General features: G+C 45.4%; 1 protein-coding gene across 9 annotated transcripts in view; it reads left to right on the top strand.

Moving 5' to 3' along the window:
* The window catches only part of CACNA1E (calcium voltage-gated channel subunit alpha1 E), a 371,824-nt gene that overhangs the window by 269,543 nt on the left and 74,844 nt on the right, over positions 1–27,437 (top strand). For all 9 annotated transcript variants that reach the window (XR_004988714.2, XM_036442246.2, XM_045583159.1 and 6 more), the window contains exons 10-13: positions 20,912–21,027; positions 25,334–25,387; positions 25,938–26,027; positions 26,918–27,127. Coding sequence is in view for 8 of the 9 variants with exons in the window: in XM_036442246.2 (XP_036298139.1) it covers positions 20,912–21,027; positions 25,334–25,387; positions 25,938–26,027; positions 26,918–27,127 (470 nt within the window). In the remaining variant the exon portion in view is untranslated. The remainder of the gene's footprint in view (positions 1–20,911; positions 21,028–25,333; positions 25,388–25,937; positions 26,028–26,917; positions 27,128–27,437) is intronic.

Genomic DNA, 27,437 nt, shown 5'->3' with positions numbered 1-27,437 from the left:
TGGGAGGATTGTTTGGAGGACAGGCCAAGGTGGCGAGGCTCGTAGGACTTTTGGGTGGTGAGTCCCCTGTGTGGAGGTGTTCTGGAAGCAGGCTCCTGGGTGAGGAGCAGAGAGAATTTTCCAGAGATTCTCCATTAAAATTTCTTCTAGCTCACCGCAAAGCCAGGTGGGCATCCCAGGTGACTTGTGATGCTGATTCTTGTTGCTATGCCTGCTGGGGCTGTAGGTGTGTCTTTTGTTGTCTCTTGGCAAGAGGAATGTGATTGGGAACATGAGATGGAGAGGGAGGTTCAATAGCTCCTCTCAGTTCACATTTCTCAAGAGAGCTGGCTGGTGGTGGGGGGGGGGGGGGCATAGAAGACCTCCTAGTGAAGGGAGAAGTGCACCATTGAACCCCCAGTAGTGAGATGAGTGCTGGGACCCTGGAGATATGGGGCACCAGGTTCAAGATAGGAGAAAGAACAGATGGCATTTCCCACCCTCCTCACCGTCCTCTCGCTACTGGAAATCCCCTCTGATCTGTCCTGCCTTTCTGATTCCTTACATGAGCTCTGGAATCTGTGCTTCCTTATGCTCTGGAGAGTCAGAGAGGCAAGATAGCCTGGGAGGTCAGGGGTGCTACTTATAGGTAAATGGCTGAGGTTCCTCACCATGCTCCTTCGGCTCCTCACGCCCTTGGGGAAGGTGGTTATGTGCACCCAAGACAGCGGGTTTGAGCTCCCCGAGGTTCCTCCAGCACTTGCTAGGGGAGAAAGTTCAGATGGTTTCTGGCTGCTCTTAGACGTTTGTGAAAGAAGGGACATTGGGGCAACTGTAAAGAAAGCAGCTGACAGACTCAGTTTCTTTGGTCTCTATAGTCATTTCTGTTGGTGTTTCTAGCGTCTCTGGAGTCATTTCTGAGAGTACTATGTGGCTTAGTATCATTGCCAGAACACCTTTGTGTAGGTTTTATTCTTGTGTCCCCAACGTAAGTTCAAGAGAAACTATGGTCCCTGTTTTGAAAAGTAAGAGACCAAGGCTGATCAGTGACTTCCCCGGAACCCCGGGGCTAGGACAGGTCAGAGTGGGGACCAGACAGTCTTCTCCCTCCAGTCCAGTCCTGTTTTTCCTTATTATTCAAGGTACCCAGGCTCCCTCACAATGAGGAAGCAGTGTCATTTCATGACTCATGGTTCATTGATTTACAAAAACCCTTGTGTCTGAAACGTTTTCTTTGTACAAAAGAAAAAAGCATCTAATTTTATACACGATGTATGTGGTACGTACATACATAAAAAGTCTCTGGGGCCCAGCAGTGAAGCTAAGAGAGAGTATCACAGGAGCCAGGAAGCCCAGTGGGCATTTCTCAGCTGTGTCACCCCTGCCCCTTAGGGGTAATGCTCCTTAGCGCTTTGCTTTTCATCACTTTTACTACCCGTGTAAGTGCCCCTACAGAGTTAATCATGGAGTGGAGTGGGAAGTATAACTTCCTTATCAGGTTTCAAAACAACTTCTCTGGAGACTTGTATTGAATGCTTTGTACTCTGTTAGCATAATTTTGGGAGAACGGACATTTACAATATCGAGTCCAGCCATAGATATCTAGATGTCTTAATGTATTTGCATCTTCTTTAATATCGCTCAGTATAATTTCATAACTCCAGAAAGGTCTTGCACACCTGTTGTTAGACTTATTCCTGAGGACCTCATGATGTTTATTATAATTCACTATTTTATTATTACTATTAATTGTTATGGTATCTAGTTTCTAATGCTTTTTGGGTATCATTGTTTTTATTCATTGATATTATACTCTCATAATTATATTAAATTATATGTAGATTCTTTGGGGCTTTTGACACACAGACAGTCTTATCAGAGAATCATGGCTTTCTTCCCCCCCCTCCCCCTGCACTCAAGGATATTTTTCCACTGATTTTTTTAGAGAGAGTGGAAGAGAGAGGGAAAGACAGAGAGAAATATTGATGTGAGGAACATTGATTGATTGCCTCCTGCACTCACCCAGACCAAGGCCCAGGCCAGGAAGGAGCCTGCAACTGAGGTATGTGCCCTTGACTGGAATTGAACTTGGGACCATTGGGTCTGCAAGCTGACACTCTAACCATTGAGCCAAACTGGCTAGAGCGAGAATCATGGCTTTTTACTCATTTTTTTCACTTATTCTATTTACGCCCTCTGTCACATTTGAAGTTAACATTCTATTTTTCTCTTTTTGGTGGCTAAATTTTAATGTTTCCAGACATTTTTAAATTAATGAAATTTACAAACATAATACATCTACCATGAAATATAAAATATAATTTATACTACCCTGTTTTGTAGTTCTTATATTTTGAACCCTGTAATTGATACATAATCTTCAATATTTTAAACAAATATATTTTACTAAATTTATACGTCTACCACATTTTCTTTACCATTTTTTCTTACATCTTAGACTTGTCTTTTTAGATTGTTTTCCTTCCTTTGAAGTACATTCTCCAGAGGTTCCTTTGGCAATGTAAATGCCTTCAGTTTTTATTTATCTGAAAGTATCTTTATTTTGACCTCATTCTTAAAAGTTAGTTTGTCAGGATATATAATTCAAAGTGGCAATTATTTCATGTCATCATTCTATAGATATAATTCCTATATCCTGGTTTATGTTGTTGCTGATGAGATCTACTTGTCATTTCTTAATAAGTAATCAATTTTTCCTTATTTCTTAGGCTCTTTTAAAGACTTATCTTTGGTGTTGTATAGTTTTACTCTAATTGTTCTAGTTATGGATTTCTTTTCAGGTATCCTGCTTTTAGATGTATCATGCTTACTATATCTATTTGAGTATTTCCTTAGTTCTGGGAAATTTAGGTATTATCTTTCAAATTTTTCCTCTCCTCATTCAATTGTGTCTCTTTTTTTGGAACTACTAGGGGCCCAGTAAATGAATTCATTCACTTGAAAGGAACTGTGGGCCACAAGGATGTGGTAGGCACAGGGGCCAGTCTCAGCCAATCCTCCGTGCTCCCGCTGTGCCTCCCCACATCCCCCTTCCATCTGTGGCAGCCCTGCTCCCACCACTGTGCCAGCAGCGGGTGCAAGTGGCAGCTGCTGCTCTGATCACCCCTCAGGAGCAGGGGGAGGTGGAGAAGCCCTTAGAGGTGATCAGGACCAGCAGTCACCACTCACACCTAATGATAGTGCTGAGTGATTGGGACTGGCTCTGAGCATCAGCAGGAGGTGCAAGCAGCAGCTCTGGCACCAGCTGCAGTGCGAGCGCCGGGTGGGACTGCAGTGCATGGGAGCAAAGTATTTTCAGTAATTTCTGAAATATTAGTAATTTCTCCATTTCTACTAACCTCGCTTTCATTTTTCCATGTTTTTATTTCATTGTGCTGCATTAAAAAAATACAGAAAACTTCATAGTTCACTGACATTTTCATCAATGCTATCTGCTCTGCTGTGTAACTTACCTTTGAAATTTAAATTTCAAAGGAAGAGAGAAAACACAAATTATCAACATTAAGAATGAAAAGGATGTTATTACTACAGGATTTAGATAATAATGGGATAGTTTGGATCATTTTCTGCCTATAAATTCAAGTTAGATAAATGGCAAGTTTCTTAAGAACATGAATTGCCAAAACTTATACAAGAAATTGAAAATCTAAATACACCCATATCTACTAAGGAAATTAAAAAACTTTCCACCAACAAACAAAAAACTCTCAGGCTACATGATTTCACCAGTCAACTCTACCAAACCTAATATCAATTCTTCATGAGCTCCTTTAGTCTATAGAGGCAGATAGAACACTTCCCAACTCATTTGATGTGGCAAGCATAACCCCAATACTTAATCCTGACAAATATGTCATAGGAAAAGAAATATTATAGAACAATATCCATCATGAACATGGATGCAAAGTTCCTTAACAAAATATCAATCAAATCTGGCAGAATATAAAGGATAATACATCACAACCAAGTGATGTTTAATTCATGAATGCAAGGTTGGTTTAGCATTTGAAAATCTATCATGTTAAGAATATGAAAGGGAAAATGCATATGACAGCTTCATAGATGTACAAAATGAATTTCACATAATCTCAAACTCTTTTTAATGAAAATAATAAACTAATGATGGAACTTTCTCGGTATGATAAAAGGGCACCTAAGAAAACCTCAGCTTGCATAATACTTAATGGTAAAATATCCCTGTTCCCCTCTGATCCTGAAATGGGAAAGAATCTTTACGTTTATCACTTTTCTTTTTATTCAAAATTGTTCTGTAGATTGAGCCATTTTAATAAGTCAAGAAAAATAAAGGCACAGAGATTGGAAAGGAAGAAGTAAAACTGAATTTTTTCACAGATAATATGATCATATATTTTGAAACTCTAACAATAGAATCTATAAACTACTAGCACTAATAAGCCAATTAGCAAGGCCCTAGGCTATCTGGTTAATATAGAAAAAGTTAATTGGGTCACATATACGTGCAATGATCAATTTCAAGTTAAATGAATTTTAAAATTATAAAAAGTAACACAAAATCAAATGTCTTGGAATAAATCTGACAAAAGGGCTGTAAGACCTCTATGCCAAAAACTACAGAGTATTGCTGAAATAAAGAAGTGCTTTAAAAAATGGAGGGACATACCATCTTTATGGATTGAAAGACTTACGATATTATCATTAAGATATCTATTTTCCTAATCATGAGGTCACAGTTCAATTCTGGTCAGGAGGGCACATGCCCAGGTAGTGGGCTCAATCCTCAGTAGGAGGCATGCAGGAGGCAGCTGACCAATTATTCTTTCTCAGCTTTGATGTTTCTATCTCATCCCTTTCCCTTCCATTCTGAAATCAATAAAAAATATATATATTTTACAAAATATGTATCTTTTATTCCTAACTCAAAATATAGGTGCAATATAATCCCTTTTAAAATTCCAGTAAACTAATTTGAAGAAATAGGCAAGGTGATTCAAAAATTGATACAGAAATGCAAAAACAAGCCAGAACAAATCTAGAAAGGAGAACAAAGGTATAGGACTTTTACTACTTGATTTTAAGAGTTACTGTAAAGTTGCTATAATTATGACAATATGGTATTGGTGTAAGGATGGATAATAGGGGAGTAGGACAGAATAAATAGCCTCTTTCAGAAAGACGGTTGGTTTTGACAAAGGTACAAAATGGGTTCAAAGGAGAAAGGAGCGCCTTTTTAATCATTCTTATCAACTGGATATTAGTACAGGGGAAAAATGAATTCAGACTTCTGTAGATAAATATTAATTTGCACATCTTTGAGGATTTGGGGTAGTCCAACATTTCTTAGGAAGGTACAAAAGGGCACCAACAATAAAACAAAGCAATTGATAAGTTAGCCTTTGTCAGAATTAAAAACACTCTGTTCATCAGAAGACAGCATTAATAAAATGTAGATCAGCCACCGAGGGGGAGAAAGTGTTTATAGAAAATGTATCTGTTTTCGTGGTTTTGTTAACTGTGGAGATTTGTTGCCTTCCTGTAAGCTGGAGCTTGTTGAATTTATCAGGCATCTCGGAGCTTTCTGTAAAAGGATTTCAGAGCACCAGTGCTTCATTCTGCCAGGATAGAAGTCAGTTCTTTCACTTCTCAGTTTTCTGAGCAGCATTTGGTGGAAACTCAGTTCTAGCGCTGTAGTAACTACCTCATGTTATACTTTAGCCAAGTCCTGTCTAGTGACCCCTTCAGAAGCAAAGCCTGTCTTTACTTGTCTCCCAAGTAGGAAGCATTATTACTATAATTAGTTTGGTAACCTAGACTTTTTCAAAACATGGACTTTTCTCCTCTCTGAATGTCACCATATTTCTTCCTTTCTGCTGTTGGCTGATATTATCTTTGACCCAAATATCTGTTTTGAGTTAATATCCCAAGGGGATAAAATAGTGAGAGTCACTCACAGGAGTAGTTCACACTTGGAGGGTGGGGCGGGAGAATGTGGGCGTGGCTTATGTTTTCAGGTGTCAGCCTTCCTATAAGTGGGCTCTGGCTCCACATGTACCTATGCGTATGCTCAGATGTAGCCACGAGCATGTACAGATAATGTTTTCAGATAAGTATTTTCAGGTAAAGATGAAAATTTAAGAAGGAATGATATTTTAACTTAAACTTAGAATTCATTGAATATTGGGTGCTCGCTTCGGCAGCACATATACTATTGTAGAATTCATTGAATATTGGAATGCACGAGGGCTGTACAAAAAATGATCAATGTTTATTAGCAGAACACTTTGACTTGCAAAAGGATACGGCTATTACACATGTTATTGAAAATTGGTGCTTTTAACAAGAATCCATTTCTCTTGATAAAAGGGCAATGTAAATTTCCTACTCTCTGCACACGATGATAATATGAATCCAGTGCCTCCTATGACTTCCTTTCCTTTACTGCACAGGGCAGGGCAGGGTGGAGGCCTCCTGTCACAGAGTTCAGGGGCTTTTGTGACTTTAGGCCCTATTCTCTTTCATTCATTCTCATTCATTCTCTCTCTCTCTCTCTCTCTCTCTCTCTCTCTCTCTCTCTCTCTCTCTCTCTCTCTCTCTCTCTCTCCCTCTCTCTCCCCCCCTCCCCTCTCCCCCCTTTCCACCCACTGAGCATATTTCTCCCATTGAGTTTCAGAAAAAGTAGAAGGGAGCAAGGAAGGGAGAAGGAGAGAGAGAAAAACATCAATGTAAGAAAGACACACCCATTGGCATCTCCCAAATGCTCCCAGGGTATCAAACCTGCAACCCTGGCAGGTGCCCTTGACCGGAATAAAATCTGAGACCCATTGCATGGGCTGACACTCTAACCACTGAGCAACACTGATGAGGGCACAGGTCCTGTTCTTTAGATTGAATCCATCCTCAGGGATGAGAAGTAGAAAGGAAGACAGAAAAGGAAAGGAGGAAAAAGAAGAAAAGCCAACGGTAGCGGAGGAGGACACAGTAATTAAGAGAAAATTACATGGAGAGGATGAGGCAAAGTTGTACCAATATAATAAATTGGCTCAGGTCTCCTGGCTTCTAATTTGCTTCTCTAGACCAATTTGTGGTCAGGAGAATATTGGTTCTGTCACTGCTTCATTTTATGACCTTGGACAGGCAGTTTAGCATCCTCAGGCCTCATTTTAAAAATGAGAATGACATTATGTATTTTTATGAAAGTTAAATGAGGTAGTGCTTATAAAACATTTAGCAGAGTTGCTGGGACATTTCATAAACACAAAATAATAAGAATTAGTATGATCTCTTATCTAGCCATGAAGAAATGGTTTTATTCAGACTCTGTGCCTTCAAATATGTGTGTTTAGAGTGGAACGTTTGTGAAATGGCACTGGCAAGAAATATGGATTAACGTAAAAATGAAATAAATACCAAGAGATGTGAAATCTAAGCCCCAATTTTTATTCCTTTATTTCATAGATATAATATATCTATTAAATTGCTATGAAAATTACTATGCACTTTCAATTCCTGAATTTATCTTACAAACTAGTAACAACGCAGATGGGCATCAGCCCACGGACCACACTCTGTGAGGAACACATCTACCAATGGCTATAAATTCATAAGGGTGGACTTGGGGAAGGAAGGTCATAGTTATATTGCAGTGGGGGTTATGATTCAAGCTGGCAGGCCCCTCCCTAATGCATTAATTTGCATACATGTGCCAGAACATTCCAAACTCTAGAAAGTCTTCTCTGATGGAAATCCTCATAAAAAAAAAAGAAAAAGAAAAGAAAAGCCCTGTGCAAAAAATGGTTTCTTCTATAGGTTGCAGAGTTATTCAGAAATCCACGAGGTAAGCAGTCAGAGTTGAGAAGTAGTCCAATAGTCTTCAAGTGTTTGGTAACATAGACTTCGTCAAAAGAATGTACGTTCCTCCTCTCTACATGTCGCTGGCATTTCTCCCTTTCGGCTGTTGATGTATATTATCTTTGAACCGAATATCTGTTTTGAGTTAATATCCCAAAGGGATAAAATGGTGAGAGGCACTCACTCACAGTGCTTTGGAGTTCAAGAGAACCAGCCCCTTTGGGGCCTCAGATTCAGAATGAACCTGCATCTATTTAAGATTTCTCATGCTAGGCACCATGATCCATGCCTTTGCTCTTCTGAGCCTGTTGGCACAACAGCTCAGTGAGGATGGTGTTGTAATCAAGGTCACTTATTGGGAAGTCAAGCCTCAGAGAGGTTAAATGACTCACTCATGGTCTGTGATGCAACGTTGTGTGTACCAAGTCGAAACACCATTTTTTAATTTTTTTTTTTTTGCAGTTATCTTTCCTGACATTCTGTTACTTTGACTGTGTACTTATTGTTACTGAGTCCTCATTGGGAAGCGTGCGGCCTACAGGAGTCCTGTGCACTCCAGGCCATCACCTGCCGGCCTCGCAGGAAGGTATCTTTGCTTGTACGTCACCCACGATTGTAGAATTTGCCTCTAATAGACTTTGACATTTTCAATGAGGGAATAATTGCATTGTAATGAATAAAGAAGTTGGAGATTTATTAAATAACCTCAATTCTGGATAAAAGATAACCATCCACTGAAGGGAGACATCAGGAGGAGAAGGTCTCCAGTGCAGCAGCAAGAACTATTCAAGCTGATTGTGCTGAAGCAGTTCCTGCTGTGGTGATGCCTGGCAGCCATGGTGCGGTTCTGAAAGCTCATATCGAGTGTTCAGGAAAAGATGCTGCGCTTGTGGTTAGGTTGACTGGGTTGAGAATTAGTTCTTGGCAGCGGAGAGATAGACTACACTCCCAGTAGATGGGGTCTACGGCGGTCATAACTCCAGGTAACCTCCAGAGAAAAGAATACACGTTCTGTGCATTCTGTTACCTTTAGTCATTCATCCAACACATATTTGTTGAGTTCCTCCTAAGCACCAGCCTCTATTCTGAGCACCAAAGATGAAATGGTGAAAAGTAAAAAAAAACAAGTAGTTGAATAAGGTAGTCTTTTAGCAATAAAATTATTAATAAAATAGAATAGGTTAGTGTATATAAAGTGTGACAGGAAATGGGGATTCCTAGATTTGATTCTGGGATCAGGAAGCCCCCCACCCCGCAACCCTGAAGTCAGAAAACAGAGCATGGCCAGTCTTGTAGATTCCCATAAAGAGCTTGGATTTTAACTATGGGATGCCAGGGGAGTGTCTTAAGCAGAGAGGGGGTGGATAATATTTGTTTTGTATTTTAAAAGCCACCCCTTTTGTTTTTCTTCTGTGAGGGGAAGAGGAAGATTGGGACAAATATGAAAATAAAAAGTGAGTTAATGAGGTTATTAGGGACTCACGAAGATTGGAAGCTTGCGGGCAGGAGACTCGGGTGATAGCAGTGGGGTTGGAGTGAAGATTGCTATGAATTACTTACGGGTTGGATTGGAGTTGCAGTGAGGGAAAAAATGAAGACAGGAAACGGACTCCTAGCTTGGGTGGAATTATTGACTGAGGTGAGAGAGACAAGAGGAAGAGCAGCGTGGGGAGAAATTCTGTTTCAACCGTGTTATATTTGAGATGCCTGTTTGGCATCAAGTAACTGACATCAAGTACACAGTCTGTAGTAAATGGGTTTGGAGCTAATTGATGAGTTGGGGCTAGAGATGTAAAAGCCTTTCGCAGAGAGGTGAGGTTGAGTTCATGGGCCTGTTTAGATGACCTGTAGAAGAATGGATAATATCATTTGTTTTGTATTTTAAGATGGCTAGAGGAGAGAACCTAGACTTGGTCTCTGGGAAAGTCGATGTTTAGAGAAGCAAAGGAGATTGAGAAACAGCAAACTAGGGAATCCTAACAGGAGAAGCCTCCCCCAGAAGAATAAGCTACAATGAAAGATCCAATACCTCCCATCCTCTGTTGAGTCTGTACAAGCCTAATCCACACATCTTCAGGACAGTGGGTCAGTCAACTCACCCACTGGCCCTGTTCTCTCTTGTTCCAAAACCTGAAACTACTCTTTGTCTCAAGGGCTGCAGCTCACTCAGTAAACGTTTGTTGAGAGGGCAGTCTGTGCTGGGACTATGGGTACAGCACTGAACAAGGACAATTTAACACAGTCCCTGCCCTGTTACAAGGAGTGTGAGTAACAGAGGTGTAGCTGCTGCGTGTAGGAACCTGAGTCATTTGGGCCAAGCAGAGTTGCTGTGCTAAGCCTTGATTTTCTGTCTGAAAAATAGATCTAACTTTGAGGGCTTTCTGCTCCACCCTGAAGATGTGAATGAATGGGTGTGTGAATGCAAACCCCTATGTGACCCACTATGGAGACATTTCAAAGGGTCCTGAGTAGCTGAAACCGGTTTGGCTCAATGGATAGAGTGTCAGCCTGCGGACTGAACGGTCCCAGGTTTGATTCTGGTCAAGGGCATGTACCTTGGTTGCGGGCACATCCCCAGTAGGGGGAGTGCAAGAGGCAGCTGATTGATGATTCTCTCTCATCAATATTTCTAACTCTCTATCCCTCTCTCTTCCTCTCTGTAAAAAAATCAATAAAAAATACATATTTTTAAAAAGCATCCTGAGTAGTAGAAAGCTAGCCCTACTGTGTTGTAAGCTCACACACAATGCCTTAACCCACATCAAGTCTCTACACTTTCTTCCCTCAGAACTCCTCATCAGCTTCTGTCTGCCCATGTTCCCGTCAGATCTCAGCTCCTCTCCTCACTATCCACCATTCCCCTCGGTCAGCTTTGGGTATTCTCTTTGGTTCTGCTCTCGAAGGAGAAGAAGGGGCTTGTTTTAACTAAGGAGAATCTTTCTGATACTCAACCAGGGAGGTTTTACTAGTACCTTCCCGAGAAGAATCTTTAATGTTTAAATTATCTGGGGTTGTCGAACAAGGGCTTCTGGGAATTTCAAAGCTTTATACAAAGGAAAGTGCCTACATGGTAGGAAGCAGATAATAAACTCTCAGTCCTCCCTTGAACACAGCCACACCCACTTCTCGGGCACCTCCAAACCTTGGGGGGGGGGGGGGGGGGTGGCCAGGAACGGATAGCGGCAGCTTCTCCGAGAAGCACAGAAAGTGTCTCCTAAAAGAACTTGGCCATTTGTTCTCTGTCAAGATGCCTCCTTCATGCTGTAATTAGGATGCTGTGGGGGGAAGCCCTGGGGGAGAAGGAAGAATACCAAATGCTCTTACTCCCCATGGCTCACTCCTCCTGCACCACAGGGCTTTGAACCCACTGAAATGCTGTGACTAAAACATACACTATTATACAGAAAGAGAGAGAGACATTTTTATACAGAGAGAGAGAGAGAGAGAGAGAGAGAGAGAGAGAGAGAGAGAGAGAGAGAGAGAGAGAGATGTGTGCAGGAGTTTGTGCCTTGATGGTGTCTGTGTGCTAATGTGAGGTGGCACAGGCCGGGGGTCATTAAACAGTAGGTCAGTCTGAATTCCATTTTGTAACTCTATGTCTTTCAGTAGTCATGTAGATTCTTTCAGATTTGATTTTATTTTATTATTTTTTTCCACTCTGCAGAATAAAGATAAAAGTGCGGTCCTGGTTCCCTTCTTTATTTAAATTTTTTTCCAAAAATTGATTTCAGAGAGAGAATTGGGGTGGGGGGGTTTAGGGGGAGAAGAGAGAGGGCTGTCTCCTGCATGTCCCCTACTAGGGATCAAGCCTGCAGTCTGGGCATGTGTTCTGACCAGGAATTGAACCATGCCTCCTGGTTCATGGGTTGATGCTCAACCACTGAGCCACACCAGCTGGGCTCAGTTCCCTTCTTAACAGGTTGTGAGGACGAGCATGTGAGGACTCAGGACTTGAGTGTTCCTAGTACAGGCTTTTCCTTGCCCGTCCCAGCTGATGGGAGGAAAGGTGAAGTAGTTGGAATGAAATAGGGCAGCATTTAAGATATCATGAGGACTTTTTTGTTTTGAATTTTACTTGGCAGCAATTTCTTCATTATATTTTGCTGAAAACCTGTTAACTCCTTTCTAGCACATGCCGGCAGGGGAGAGGAAGGAAGGGTGGGTGCTGGAGAGAGTCTAGGATGACTCTGTTTGCTACTGTAATCTCATATTCTCCAACAATGCCAACCATATAATAGGCACTTAGTAAGTTGTATTTTTGAGGCAGAATAAACATATATATATATGAAGGCCTTGATCATAGGTTGTGTGTATACATTCTCTGGAGTGTCAGTGACATTTCAAATAGGCACTTGAAACACCTACTCTGTGCTCGGTACTACACTTTGCACTTGTTACCTATTCTTTGATTCAGGCCTTACAACACTTTGAGATGGTCGGGTGTCCGTGCCTGTTTTACAGTTGAGAAAACTGAGACTCGGAGAGGTTTCCTTGTCCCAGATCCCACCCTAATGGAGCCAGGATTTGAACCCAGTTCAGTCCCGTTTCAGAGCTTTTGGTCATATGTTCTCACAGTCTGATTACACCAACTTCAAGGTTTAAAAGCAAACCTGAAAACGTAGTCCAGCTCCTTCATTATCACCTTTATGTTGCTTGCCCGGCCTTCCCATGCACCTATTCAAACAAATAAATAAGACCTCGATGTTAAGAAGAGTGTGAAGGAGAAAAAGACCATGCATTCCCCCTCCCCCCCCGCCCCGATCCTAAAAGAATCTGCCTCTGAGTTCTCCTGATTGAAATGCCATGAGGATGTGCAGTGGCGCTGGCTTTGGAACTCCGAGATGGAAGTGCTACTCCAGGGCAGCCACCATGCCATAGGCCTGGGGCCCACACGCTCTCTCTGTGCCTTGGTTCCCTTGCCTGTACAAGGCGAGGCTGGGAGAGGTGATTTGTCAGGCCCTCCTCACCTGGTATTCTGGTCCGAGATCTCCTAGCTCTCTTCCATGGCTCTGGGTGTAGGGATGGGAGACAACACTCTGTGGCAGGGTAGTTACTGGCCTTTCTTGCCTCAGGGGAGGGATTTCTGCTCATCGGAGGAGCCCTGACCTCTAGGAAGAGGGACTGTTGGCTGCAGTGCCTGAATGCATGTGCCTCTAGTCGTCTTGGATGCCCCGATATCCTGCTTGTTAGAGTCAACCCTGGGTGGCCTTTAGAGGACTGGGTGTTTTATTGACAGCCTAAGTTTCCTTAAACCCTTCCTGGAACAAGTCAAGGAATGAAGGGTAAATAACTGTAACACAGCCGAAGCGTGTGACCTTCAGTAAGGTGTTTGCCTGCTCTGAGCTGTGTTTGCTTTGCTGGAAAAATGGGAGAAAATGTCCTCCAGGTCCCTATGAACTCTGCAAACCTCTTTTACCCCCTTCCCCCACCCTCCAGCCTGTTTCCCAATGAGACTGAAATTAAACCATCGGCAACCCACAACCGTCTACCTGACTTACCCCAGTCTCCCTGTTTTAGAGCCTATAGGGTTGGAGAGGTTTTTCTTGATGTCAGACCCAAATCCCCCCTCCCGGAAGCAGACATCTGACAGGAAGACTGGCGGCAAGGTTCCCTTGGGGGCAGCGAAGCACTTTGGAAATATGGGCTCTGAAGATTAATAGGGAGGCATATGACCATGTGGCCATTTGTATGCCTGGCATAGTCTGTCTCCATAAGCCTCTGGTGCCAGTGTAAACATGTGTGTATTCACGCCAGTGTGTGTGTGATGAAGCGTACAAGTGTGTACAGGAGTGTGAGTAAACAGATCTTTGAGTCACACAGGCAACCCATCCTGGCAGGCTTTGTCTTCCTTTTGGTTGCCATGACAGCAGTGAGGCCTCCGCTTCAGTAAACAGAGCTCCCCCCTGTGCACTGAATCAGGAGGGAGGGGTCTGGAGGCCAGAGGGAGCCACATAGCCCTGCCACAGAGCATCTCTTGTCAAAGCAGACCTACCCATACACCTTCCTCACTGCATCCATGTAGGAGGTAACTGCCCCGGGAGGGGTGAGGAGGTGGGGAGCTGTGATTGCAGAGACATAGCAAATGCAGGCTTTAGACCTCACTTCTAACCCCACAAGTTAGTCACCTCATGATACCTTCTAAATATGTGAATAACCAAAGTCCCCCGTCACCCTGTGGACTAAAACCAGTCGCTTTAATTTCTCAGCATGCACATGTGGCAGTGGCTCCATTATAGGTCCCTTAGTTCTGTAAATACCAGTGAACTTTCATCTTAAACTAAATATGACTTAAAAGACAACTCCACCTCCCCATCCCTCTGGCAAACACACCCACGGCCACTCATGGTGTTATACCTTGTCGGTGAGGATCTACATAATTTAACACTTCATCTCATTATGAAAAATATGGAATGGGTTATGTACCAATGGTTGATTTTTTTTTTCCAATTATGCCTCTCATGTAAACTACTGGAAAACCAAAGTGGTCACAAATGTAAATTCACTAACTAGGATGATAAGAAGAAAATTGAACTTAACCGTGCAATACACGGAGATCAGTCACGTCCTAAGTTCCCATAATTGGAATTTAAAATTTAACAACCCAAACCTTGCACACGTATGTGACAACCAGAATAGCGGCTCGTCTATCTCAACTCCAACTCCTCTTCCTTTTCTCTGTGTGAGAGCAGTGTCATGAGGGGCGCTGCAGGCTATCTTCCCTGGCAGGAAGAAGCAGCCAAAAATAGGGGTAACAGATTGGGTAGAAAGTGTCTGCAATGCAACACAATTTGTATCTCCCCCCACAGTTTTATTGATTTATAATCAGCATGTAGCTTGTATTAATTTGAGGTGTACAGCATGATGGTTTGATATATGTATATTATTTAATGGTGCTATCAACTATAGTTACCATGTTCCACATTAGATTCTCAGACCTTATTCGTCTTATAACTGGAAATTTGTACCTTTTTACCATCTTGACCCATTTCTCCCATTTCCCACCATCACCTCTGGCAGCCACCAGTCTGTTCTCTGTTTCAGTGAGTTTAGAGTGTGTGTGTGTTAAGATTCTATATATAACTGAGAGTATACAATACTTGTCTTTATCCATCTGATTTATTTCATAATGTCTTCAAGGTCCATCCTTATTGTCGCAAATAGCAGGATTTCCTTTTTTTAATGGCTGAATAGTATCATCTTTACCAGCTTACCCATCAGTGGACATTTAGATTGTTTCTGTGTCTTTGGCTATTTAAATAAGGGTGCAGTGAACATAGGGATGTGGATATCTTTTTTAATTGGTGTCTTTGTTTTCTTCAGATATATTATATAATCCAGAAGTGGAATTGCTGGATCATATAAAAGTTCTGTTTTTAATTATTTGAGGAACTCCACACTATTTTCCACTGGTGGCTGGACCAATTTCCTACCACATCCTTTCTCTACATCCTCACCAGTACTTGTTACTCTAGTCTTTTTTATAGTAGCCATTTTTACAGGTGTGAAATGACATCTCATTGTGATTTTGATTTGCATTTCTCTCAAAATTAGTGATGTGTAGTATTTTTCATGCACCAACTATATTCTTTGGAAAAATGTCTATTCAATTCCTCTGCCCATTTTTAAATAGGGGTTTTTATTGTGTGTGTGTTTTTTTTTGTTTGTTTGTTTTGTTTTTTTGCTGTTGAGTTGTATGAGTTCTTTATACATTTTGGATATCAACCCCTTCTTAGATACATGATTTATGAATATTTCCTTCCATTTCTTCTATTGCCTTTTCATTATACAATGTCTTACAAGCATGCAGTCAGAACTCGCAGAGTAAATCAGATTTATTCCTGCCCCTGGTTATGAGCAGGGAGTTATTATGTCCTTCTAGCATCAACAGTGACTGATGAGGAAACAGAGACTGAGAGGTTACTGTCCAGGTTACGAACAGCAGATGTCACCTGGGTGCATAGTTCGAGAACAGACCTGCTAGTAGTTCCACTTGATCATGTGGGGATTTATTTTCGTTCCTTTGTTTGGAGTTCTGGAGTCCAAGTGCATCCCACCTTGTATTCTGTCACATCCATGGGGTGGAAGCACTGGGTGGAGCCAACGAAAAGGAGCTGAGATGACCATCCTCTCACCCTCAGCCACAGGCCAGTGCCAAGAGGACTTAGCAGACATGAATGCCCTTCTACTGTCAGCCACACTGTCTCCTTTTAAATTTCCTGTTGCTGGGCCTAAGGGAGCTGGATAAACTGAGATATTTGTAGGGCCTCTCTTCAAGGTACATTTCAGTAGGAAATTTGGCAGTGGTCATCTGAATGGCTAATTTCAGTAATGGTCATATGCTTTATCTTTGCAAAACCATTATCACCTGAAGAACTTGCAGGATCCTCTGGGAAGGGGGAGAGGAGGGAACAGTGAGGGGAACATGCTTCCCTTTCTTGGGTTGGGCCATGCATCTACTCATGAGAGTTGGTGGGTATGTTGACTCTAGGTTAGAATGGTCAGTTATTTTTTTTAATATATTTTATTGATTTTTTTACAGAGAGGAAGGGAGAGAGGTAGAGAGTTAGAAGCATCAATGAGAGAGAAACATCCATCAGCTGCCTCCTACACACTCCCTCCTGGGGATGTGCCCACAATCAAGGTACATGCCCTTGGACCAGAAGCTTTTTGAATCTCCCAAGGTTTTTGTAAATAAAATACTGCAAGCCGACGCTCTAGCCACTGAGCCAAACCGGTTAGGGTGAATGGTCAGTTATTTTTAACCGGTAATAGCACTGAATCCTGCTTATCCCTGTTCTGCCTAGAATGCAGTATGTGTATAAATAAAGGATGACTGGTATGGATACAAAAACTAAGCAGTACGTCACTAGTATGACTAATGCTATGACTTTTACACCAGGTCTTTATTAATCCAACACAGAGCAATGATTTCTCCTACTGCTTCTCTTTTTAAAAGACAGTCTTTTAGAAAAACAAACACTCTAGTTTTTAATATCCTTATTTTCCACACCTTGGGCTGAAACTAAATCCCTTTTGTAGTTTTTAAAGGTTGATGTCTAGATAGCATAGAAGACAGCTGAGGCCTTGTGGAAACAGCACTGAACCTGAAATCGATTGGTCCACGTTAGCTTGAATTCTGGCTAATTGGTTGATCTTGGACCAGAACCTTTTTGAATCTCCCAAGGCTTTTGTAAATAAAAGTGCATTAATTTATATGAAAGCGATTTGTAAATTTAAAAATTCACAAATGTGTTCTGTGGATATTAGCGGTTCTGAACATGTTATTTCCATAACCTATGGAGTCTGCTGTAATAGTAGACATTGGGATAATCTTCATAGGCCTTTGTTGCAATGTGATGCCATATAGGCTCTGCATAGTCTCATGGAGCCTGCAGACCAGTTAAGCAATGAGCCATGGGCACAAACGGTGATGAGAGCGAGGGAGGGAGAGAGGAATGTCATGAAAGACATTGGTGCCAGACTTCTATCCTAGGATCCCATTGGAAAAACACAAGAGGGCCACTCCATAAACATCATAGAGAGTGCCCACACACCCGTCCCACAGCACGGTCCTTCCCCCACACGGTGCACTAGCTGCGAGGAACTACCCCCACTGGTGCACGTTCTTTGTTTCCTTCCTTCAGGCAAGAGGATTCTTAAAAAGCCCAGGCCAGATTTGTTGGGCTCTGGGCTTGTTAGCCCAGCGAAGATGCCAGGTGGGAGGGTGGGAGGAAACGGGGGCCTGCGATGACAAGATGACAGAGGAGAGCAGGGAAGCCAGCTGGTGAGGCCCGGAGCCAGGAAACTTCCAAGTACACGGGGAGCTGAGCCTGGGTTTGTTGGCCTAGCCCACCGGAAGTCAAGCTGCATGGTCACTCCGGGGGCCAGCTAGAGGTGACACACTGCATGCTTTATGGACTAATTCCACAGATTTTAGTGGAGCCAAAGAGAAACAAATTTTAATGGCAGTGTCGCTTTGGGTGAGTGCAGAGGGAGTGTGCCTTTGTTTAGGCCTTTGGGACTGAGGGCAGAGTGATCAGTATGCTCACCAAGTCTGTCTGGATAATTTTAATAAAAATATATATATATATATATATATTCATATATATGGAGAGAGAGAAAGATGTGTGTGTGTGTGTGTGTGTGTGTGTGTGTGTGTGTGTGTGTATATATATATATATATATATATATATATATATATATGAGAGAGAGAGAGAGAGAGAGGTGTGTATTGAGCATATACTATGTGCCAGGTCTAGCCTAGTTCAGGAAAGTTAAGAAAGACATGACATTTTCACAAAAAGCTCACATAAAGTAGAGAGTCTCCTGAACAGCCCAGCACAGGAAAGCTCCGGCTGTATGATGGGCCGTCAAGACAGAAGAAAGGTAGAAGGGAGGCCAGGAGACTAAGGAGAGGTGAGGGGAGAGAAACACTAAACAGAAGAGGTGACATTTCAGCCTGACCCTGAGGGAGGATTTTAACAGACTAAGGCAGAAAAGAAGGGGTTCCAGGCAGAGAAGCAGTGGGAACCAAGCCTTACAAGCCCACTCTGCCTTTTGGGAGTAGAGAGATGCGTGCTGCAGTTAAGCATGACTGAGGTGGACAGTGGTGCGCAGGGGGTGGATTGGAATGATGGAAGGTGAGGCTTGGGAAGAAAGGGCCGGGTCAGACTATGAAAGACTGAGGCCATGCTAGCAGCACGTACCTCATTTAGCAGCAGGAGGAGGAGGCTGTGGAAGGGAAGGGGTTAGAAGTGAGAGAAGATGGAATTTAGATCGGAGGGTCATGGTTCCTTGGACACTTGCCCCCTCAAAGGGCTACTTAACTCCTCCCTGGATTCAGCATCTGAGCTGGAACATGGAGATGCCGGTGATCTCACCCCAGATGCTCAAGGATTGTTGTGTTCCTCTGGTCACAGCCTGCTTCAGGCCCCCTTTTCAAGGTCTTGTTTGAAACCTCCCTGAGTTCCCCCAGAGCATGGATGAAAAATTAAGACACATCCATATGAAACGATAAAGAAGAGACATACAGATACGCCACCGGGCAGATGGGGGGGTGGGGCGTGAGGAGCTCCAGCTCCTAGAGCAGACAGCTCTGGGCTCTAGTCCTGGCTTTGTTGCTTAAACGTGAACAAGTGTTTTAGCTTTTCCCCGGAGGATGAAATTGCATGTTCTGCCTTCTTCTCAGATGGGTTATAAAGATTCAATGAGGAAAATATGCAGAGGTGCTTGAAAACTAGAAAGTGTTCCACACATGTTGCTCCCTGTAGTAATTGTTTTAGGTTTGGAAGTGATCTGTTTTAGAAAGATAACTAATAGCTGTGAGATGGAGGAAATAAACGGGAGGGGGAGAAGAGGCAGGTGGTGGAGAGACCAGGTAGGTGCTGCTGTAATGGTCCAGGCAGGAAAGCCTGGGGTCCTGGACCAAAGCAGTGAGGATGGAGAAGGAGGTGGATCTGCTGTCCAACTGAAAGTCGGCACTAACTGGGAAGGAGAGAAACACAAAGAAGAAACAAAGCCAAAGGTAAGAACTTTGATAGGTGGCGACGCCAGCCCCATGCTGAAACCCACAAATGAAGGTGGGGAAAGGGGGTGCCCCAGGGTTGAATTATTACCTTCCACCCACTGGCCCTGGCACTTTTCCTTTTGACCCCCTCCCTTTCCATTCCCCACCACACCCTTGGTAGGACCCACTGGACCTGCAGCCACACCCAGGAGACTATCTCCTCCCCTGGGTATGTGCCACATGCCCGTGCCCTCAGCCTGACTGTGATCATTGTAAGGTGTCTGTGCCAAGGAATCCATCTCTGTCTTTATAGGAGGGACCAGATGGGGACCCTCCCATTCCCCTGCACGGGGCCAGGGGCAATTCCCTCAGCCCCTAGCTCGTTTTTTTTAAGTACCTGGACCTGAGGGAGAGGCTAGCAGGATCCACAATGGGTGCTGGACTCTTTCATCTTCAAGGGGCACCTCTTTATTTATGGGGATCCCTTGACAGTTTCCAGGGCAGTGGGAGAGGGCCTGAGCTGTGACTGGAGGTGCTGTTCTAGCGAGGAGCACTCTTGTCTGGAAGGTGTTTGGTGATGCGGAGGACAGTGATGGAGGTGGTTTCGGGGAGTGGGGGCGAGGGGCACTAGCTTATGAATTTTTCTTGATCCCTATTTGCTCCCCCATTGAATCAAACCATCTCCCTCTCTGCCAGGTGGCACTCATTCCTCTTTCTCCATTGCCCATGGGGCTTTAGTCTTTGTTGTCTTGTGCCACAGAGTGGCCGTGGTCCCCCGTCAGTGGATTGTGTCTTCTCACCTTGGCTTTCCTTCTGTCCCTTTACCTCCCCTCTGCTCCACCCCGCCACCCTGCTGTCTTCCTCCTAGAGCCCAGGGGCGCTCCTCGTGTTCTTTTCTCATTTACCCACTACCAGCCATCTTCAAACAGCATCCCAACCCTTCCAGGCATCGGTGTCATTGATCTTCAGTGAGAGCCGTTATTGAGTGCCACAGGAATCAGGGCCCCAGAGGAGGCACAGCACTTCAGTTAGCGTTCAGATCCCAGCAAGTTACTTTCTTCTCTAAGCCTTGTTTCTTTCTCTGTTAAATAAGAATTGTAATAGTGTTTATCTCCTAGGGCAGTTAGGAGGACTAAAGGAGTTGATGGGTATGAAAAGTTTCATGCGGGGACCAGCATAATGAGTGGTCAATGTACATTAATCATTATTGTAATTAAAAGCGTAAAGAGTAGCCATGCCCCTTGCAAGATTAAGGGCCTCTGTTGTAGCTGGGGACACGGGACATATAGCATTTTGAGGCCCGGTTTGTCATGTGGCTAAGAAAACACCTTTCTGGGCAAGCAAGCAGAGGGTGTTAGTACTGATTGGAATGGACCGGATCCGGGAAGGTTCCTGCATGGGGCTGAAAGAGGTGAGTTTCTGAACAACTCTTTAAGGATGCCATGGATGCAGCTGGGACTGAGGAAAGGGGAAAGGGGGTGCCCGGAGATACCTGCTCAAACTCTCCTCCTCACATCACCCTTTCTCTTAGTCGTAGCACTACCCAAACCTAGTGCATCGCATCCTCCTTGTCCGCAGGGAATTTGCCAAAGAGAGGGAGAGAGTGGAGAACCGGAGGGCTTTCATGAAGCTGCGGCGCCAACAGCAGATTGAGCGCGAGCTGAACGGGTACCGCGCCTGGATCGACAAAGCAGGTGAGGCGGGCCGGCGGGACAGCCAGCAGTGGGCTGCATGGGCCCTGGCATCTTCCTGCCGAGGGGCAGCCTAGATCAGAGCAGAGAGAAGCTCTAGGTTCCTCATTTGCTTTGAGGTTCCCTGCAGGTCCCACTCTCCTTTATCTGGTGTGTGACAGGCCCTGTTCTATTAAACGCCTTTATGAGACAGGCATGTTAGCATGAGGACAGGCATGAGGAAATGGTAAATAACCCAATCCTGGAGCTGAGTTTTTGCACTACTACTACTAGTAGTAATAATAATAATAATAATCTATTCGTTCCACAGATGGTTATTGTGGCTTCCTTTGTGCCAGGTCCTGTTTCCAGGCACCTGGTATAGCAATGGGCCAGCGCTCTCCTCTCCTGGAGCTCACTACCCTCCAGTCGGGGAAGGTGGCAGTGAACAAAACTACACCTAAGTAACTTGTCAGGTGGTGATAAAACCAGTGCACACAGATCCAGGTAGGGCCGCGGGCGTAGGGAAAGTCACAGTATTAAATAGTGTCAGGGTAGATCTGTTTGGGGGACATTTGAAGGAGATGAAGGGGTAGCCACAGGACGATCTGAGGGAGGAATACTCCGATGCCAAGGCTATAAAGTGGGAGCAGCCAGGAGGGGGGTGAGCAAGGGGAGGGGGACAGGAGGCAGGATGAGCGCAATCACGGGGGGAGAGGGCAGCAGATTGGGCATGACCGGCATTGTAAGGGCGAGTGAAGTGGGAACCACTGGAGGGTTTTGAGCAGAGGAGGGACATGCTCTGACTTAAGATGTTGAAGGAGCGTTCGGTGGCTGCGTGGAGAATAGATAATAGGAGGCCAGAAGCAGGGAGACCAATTGTGAGGCCATCACAGTCAGCCGGGGGACAGGTGATGGTGAGAACTGGTTTTGCCTATTCCCCGGGCTGTCACCAGTTCCCCCCTCTTGGCTTGCATCAGGACTGACTCTTGCCCAGTCCTAAGCAGAGGCCCAAACCCACCGCCATTGCCTTAACTCACGGAGCCCCCAGATTCATGTTGGAGTGTGGCTCAGCGGTGTAGGAGGAATGTCAGTCACCCCGTCTCTGACAGTAAAAAGGCTGCATGTGCTTGCCTTGCTATTTTAAAGTCCGGATTGCATTGGTCCTATTCTCTTCCTGAGTAAAGAGTACATTTTTTAATCGAAAATTATACATGACAGTCGGCACCTTTTCCCTATTCCCAGTAGAAGCATAGCACAACCGTGAGGCCTCCTGGGGCAAAAATTGGAATCTGATTTGCTGCTTAGTTGCCCGAGCCTTATTCTTCTAGAAGAGCTTTGGAATGACACCATGACACTCACTCCACCAGCAGCACACAAAGCTCTCTCTCTGCTCCGGAGTCCGTGTTTGATGGTCAATCAGGGGTGAGAGAGAGTTTGTGACTGAAACCACTACTTCAAAGCCAGATAGCAATCACCACCCTCTTTGGGACTCGCTGCATCTCTCTGCCTCCTCTGGAAGCTGAGCTGTGCCCATGCGTGGGGACTGTTCTTTTTCTCCTGGGAGACCCGTGTGTGAGGGTGAACGTGAGTAACTTTCCCCTCTCCCCAGAATGGTAGCTCAGCCTCTCTGAGCAGATCTGCCACCAGGCCGGGCAGGCAGCCTGAATCCCAACTGCCACTGGCTTCCTGGACAGAGTTGCCATCTGACAGACCACCCAGAGAGTGGGCGGGCGGCGGAACTGGAAAAGGACCCTCTGGCCCTGGCCGCACTCGGGGTCAGGCACCGCCCGGGGCTCTGCTTTGCAAATCCATGAAGGATTGCAAGGCTGCACTTCTTCCAGTTGGCACAGCACAGCCCGCTCTCTCCTCCTTCTAAGAAAAAAGACGCGCTGCGACGTCAACCTGTGCTTCCTGGCCCTTCCCATTGCACAGGGAGCGGGAGTGAATCACAGACATATGGGTTACATTTCCCTGGAAAGACACGCTCAAGTTCGAAAGCAAACTTGGCAAAAGGCATTGGGGGAGGGGGTGGTTTCAGCACATCCAGAGCCCTCCGGCGCCTCCCAGAGATGCCCCACAGCTCCACACTCCCCCCCCCTCTGTTTGGGGGTCCTCAGATCTGCCCACCCCCAAAGTCCAGGCAATGTACACAGCCAAGCCTCTGGCTCAGGTCATTCAGGTTGCTATGAGGTGTTTTAACAAGCACTTATTTTTAATATTTTTATTGATTTCAGAGAGGAAGGAAAAGGGGGGTAGAGAGATAGGAACATCAGTGATGAGAGAGAATCATTGATTGGCTGCCTCCTGCATGCCCCCCAGTGGGGATCAAGCCAGCAACCTAGGCATGTGCCCTGGATCGGAATTGAACCTGGAACCCTTCTGTCTCAGTGCTCTATCCACTGAGCCAAACCAGCTAGGGCTAACAAGTACCTATTTTAAAAGGATGCCCTCAAACTGTACAGTCCAATGACTTTAAAACCCTTTTTGTCTGCATCAAGGAGCATCCTGCCAATAGCACTCAGCATGCTAACTTAGAGTTTCACCAGAGGCTATGCTCAAAAGAGAAAGCTAAACATTAGCACTTGGTAGAATGGCCATCCTCTTGAGCTTCAAAATGCCCCCTCCTTCATTTATACTCTCCATTTTATATGCAGGTGGAATTGTGGTAATGACTTTGCCCTTTTCTGCTTGCCCTTGAACTTGTTACAGGATCTTAAATTATAAACCATCCTTTAATAGGGCCTACTGCAAGCTTTCCCCAGCAACCAGAATCTAGGCAATGGTTGCTCAGGTCTCCAAACTGGTCTGTTATAGTCCAAATAGGGGACTCTGAGTTCCACCAGAAAGGGGCTATTTTGTTGGCAAGTTTGGAGGGATCCTGGTGAGGCTTATTCTAACAAGTATAGAAAATAGGATCCTGTCAATGATATGCCTCTGGGGAGTACAGGCTGCCCTTGGGGAGGTCAAGGAACTGTGTGGTCCTTTTCCAAGCACCAACAAACAAATATGTTGTTCCAACACCAATCAGTCCTGCCATTCTTCTGTGCCTCTCAAATACTCAACAATTCGGTTCCATTCTGACACCGAGTTCCACCTGGAGTTCATGCACATCCCACAGGTTAGGGACCAGCCACAAGCAGAGACCCCCCATGACCTGCATTTCTGCCCCACTGTTGACAAATTCAGAGGGATCCGGGCTTCATAATTCACTAGCACAACTTCTGGAGCTCAGGAAAAGCAATAATTACTACTACCAGCTTATTATAAAGAATACAACTTAGGAACCGCTAAAATGAGGAAACATAGACGAAGGTGTGGGGCAGAGGTTGGGGCACACAGCGCTGCCATCCTCTCTGCAAACATGCCCTCCTCTCAGGATCTTGGCATGGCCACCAGCCCAGGAGCTCCCTGAGCCCTGATGTGTAGGTTTTAAGACGGTTCCGTCCCATTGGCATGACTGAGTCATTCATCAGCCATTGGTATTCAGTAGTCTCTAGCCCCTCTCCCTTCCTAGGAGGTGGGAGGGGGACATGGCTGAAAGTTATAAGCCTCTAATCCTGAGGCTGGTTTTTCTGGTGAACAGCCCCCATTCTGGTTACTAGGCCTCCCCCACAATGAGTCATCTCATTAGTGTACAGGAGACAGTAAATTCCAAGGATTTTAAGAGTTCTGTGTCAGGAATGGATCCTGAACAGAATCCAACATCACAGGGACACATTCACCATGGGCCCAATCATGCTCTGCCCAAGGAAGGCAGGATGGAGTTGGGGGAAGAGGGTGGGTGGGGAAGGAAGCCAGCCCTCCAGCCCTGCTCCTCTCCCTGTGTGCTGCTCCTCATGAAGCAGACAGGCCAATGCCCAAAGCGTGGCCTTGCCTCCCGAATTGAGCAGGTAGATGTGAAGTTGCAGACCAGAGAAACGAAGGAAGCTCCCATTCATTGCTGGAGAAGGTTTAAGGCGTTAGGAAAGACAAGAACGCGGGTAGGAGAAAAAAAAACCGCACTGGAAGTTTTCATTCCTATCCATTTCAGGGGGTTTTAGTTAAAAAGACGGGCTTTTCCCCTCATGAGCATCCTCCTGAAGGAGTGTGCCAGACACAGAGCCGAAGTTTACCATCTTTCCACCTGACAACGTCCTTCTGTTCCGATGTGCCTGGGGAGCACTCTCCGTGACCTTGGCGGCTCTCTCTTGCTGACGCCTGTGATGGACTGCGAACCCTTTGTTCCATCTCTGTTGCCCTGGAGCCCAAAACCTCCCTGAGGGATTTTCATTTTGCAGGATAATTTGCCATTTACAGATAATTGACTAAGCCATTTGTTTCCATGTAGAGGAAGTCATGCTTGCTGAAGAAAATAAAAATGCTGGCACGTCAGCCTTAGAAGGTAAGGCTCCAACCAACTCCTCACTCCACTGGCATCGCTCCCTCTTATGCGCAGTGGTCTCTCTCAATCCAAAGAGGAGAGAGAAATAAAAGAGGGGCGCCCTGGGATTTGAAACCAGAGTCTCTCTGTCATAAAATCCTTCATGCTTTAAAAGGAAGGGAATTGAGTCACAAATTTTAAAATGCTTCTTAAAGTGATGAGAGCCAAATCCAAGAGTTACTTGGTTCCAGGGCGTGTCCTTGATAACGTGCAATAAAAAGCCCATCATGCAATCCATGGCATATAAAGGATCTTCTCGGAACATCAGTGGAGATCCTCTTGGGACCCCTTTCATTCCCAGGAAGTGCCTCACTGGTGAGGAGCCAGCGCCGATAGGTGCCTCTGAGCACGGGAGTCTTGACTTTATAGACACTAGCGACTTCTGTGACCCTGGCTCCACTGTTTAGGGGCAGTCGCCTGGGTCCCAGAGGTCTCTGGCCCACAATCCTCAGTTGTGAGCAGAGCGACCGGGTTGCACGTGTCCTCACCTGCCTCCCCTCTCCCGGCGCAGTGCTCCGAAGGGCCACCATCAAACGCAGCCGCACGGAGGTCATGACTCGAGACTCCAGCGACGAGCACTGTGTGGACATTTCCTCCGTGGGTGAGTGGAACCGGCTAGGTCTCCCCATCTCTGAGTCTCCCATAAAAACAGAGGCTGTCTTTTGAGAAGCACCACAAGGAGGAAGAGAACCCAAAGAACCCAGACCCCAGGGATGAACTCAGAGAAGGTGTGGGGATCTAACCTACAATGACTTAGAAAAAAAATGGATGCGGAGCCACTGTTCACATGAAACACGGGCTTAGACAAATCCAGCCCAGATCCTTTCCCTGCGCCCATGTGTCCATCGGCCCGTCTCTCCTGCAGGATAAGGAAACCCCTCTCAGATGCGTTCAAGGGAGCGGAGGGCCTGTTGCTCCTAGTAACCCCCATTTGAGAACCTGCTTAACCACAGTAGCACCCAACTCCTTCCATCCCATCGTCCATAGATATTGAAACAGATTCCCACTGAGAACCCTACAGCAGGACTGGTGTTCAGTGCCAGGTTCTCTCAGAAATTGGCGGATGGCAGATAGTTCCTCCTCAAGAAAAAGGGAAGGGCCTTCATTCTTAAAAGCAGGAGAGGCGTGCAGAGCTCACTGCTGCGTTCGGCCGCCCGTGCAGAGAGATCACAGAGGCAGCAGACTGATTCTGGCCCCCAAAGTATATTTAAAAGGAAAGGCTAGAGAGAAGCCCAGACATAAACGCGATCTGATTAGGTTTCAGATACCAGGTGTATATGCCTTGGGTCCTCCTACCCAGGGAATCCTTTCTAGGGCTGAGCATGCCCAGAGGAAAAGCAGGGGTCTCTACTGTGGACACTCTTTATGGTTATTCCCAGGCCCGCAGCATGGTGGCCTCCAGCTGGGGGAGGGGATCGACACTACCCCCCTTGCCACAGAGGGTGATCGTTTCTTGCAGCCTCATTCTCCCTCCTTGCTTCTCCCCCACAGGCACCCCTCTCGCCCGAGCCAGCATCAAAAGCGCCAAGGTGGACGGGGCCTCCTACTTCCGGCACAAGGAGAGGCTTCTGCGCATCTCCATCCGCCACATGGTGAAGTCCCAGGTGTTCTACTGGATCGTGCTGAGCCTCGTGGCTCTCAACACCGCCTGTGTGGCCATCGTCCATCACAACCAGCCCCAGTGGCTCACCCACTTCCTCTGTGAGTGACCCGTGGCGGCGGGCTCTCTGTGTGCAGGCGTCAGAGAGCCAGGGTTGTGCTGGGCCTGGCAGTGCTTCTGTCCCCCCCCAGAGTTCTCCCCCTTCACGTTGTGAGGGAGAGGCCAGTGTTGTCTCCAAGGGACAATGCCAATCTGTCATTTGTTACTGAATCAGATAAACAGATCTTCGCTGAGGAGTCAACAGATGGCATTACAACTCGGGTGCTCTGAGGCCTTCTTCACTCGATATTTTAAAGAGGGTCAGTGGTTCAGGGCAGTGGTTGGCAAACCGCAGCTTACAAGCCACATGCA

Source organism: Pipistrellus kuhlii, unplaced genomic scaffold, assembly GCF_014108245.1.
Source record: "Pipistrellus kuhlii isolate mPipKuh1 unplaced genomic scaffold, mPipKuh1.p scaffold_m20_p_18, whole genome shotgun sequence".
Lineage (NCBI taxonomy): Eukaryota > Metazoa > Chordata > Mammalia > Chiroptera > Vespertilionidae > Pipistrellus > Pipistrellus kuhlii.
The sequence above is the reverse complement of the archived record's forward strand: the minus strand, read 5'-3'. Positions and strand labels throughout refer to the sequence as shown.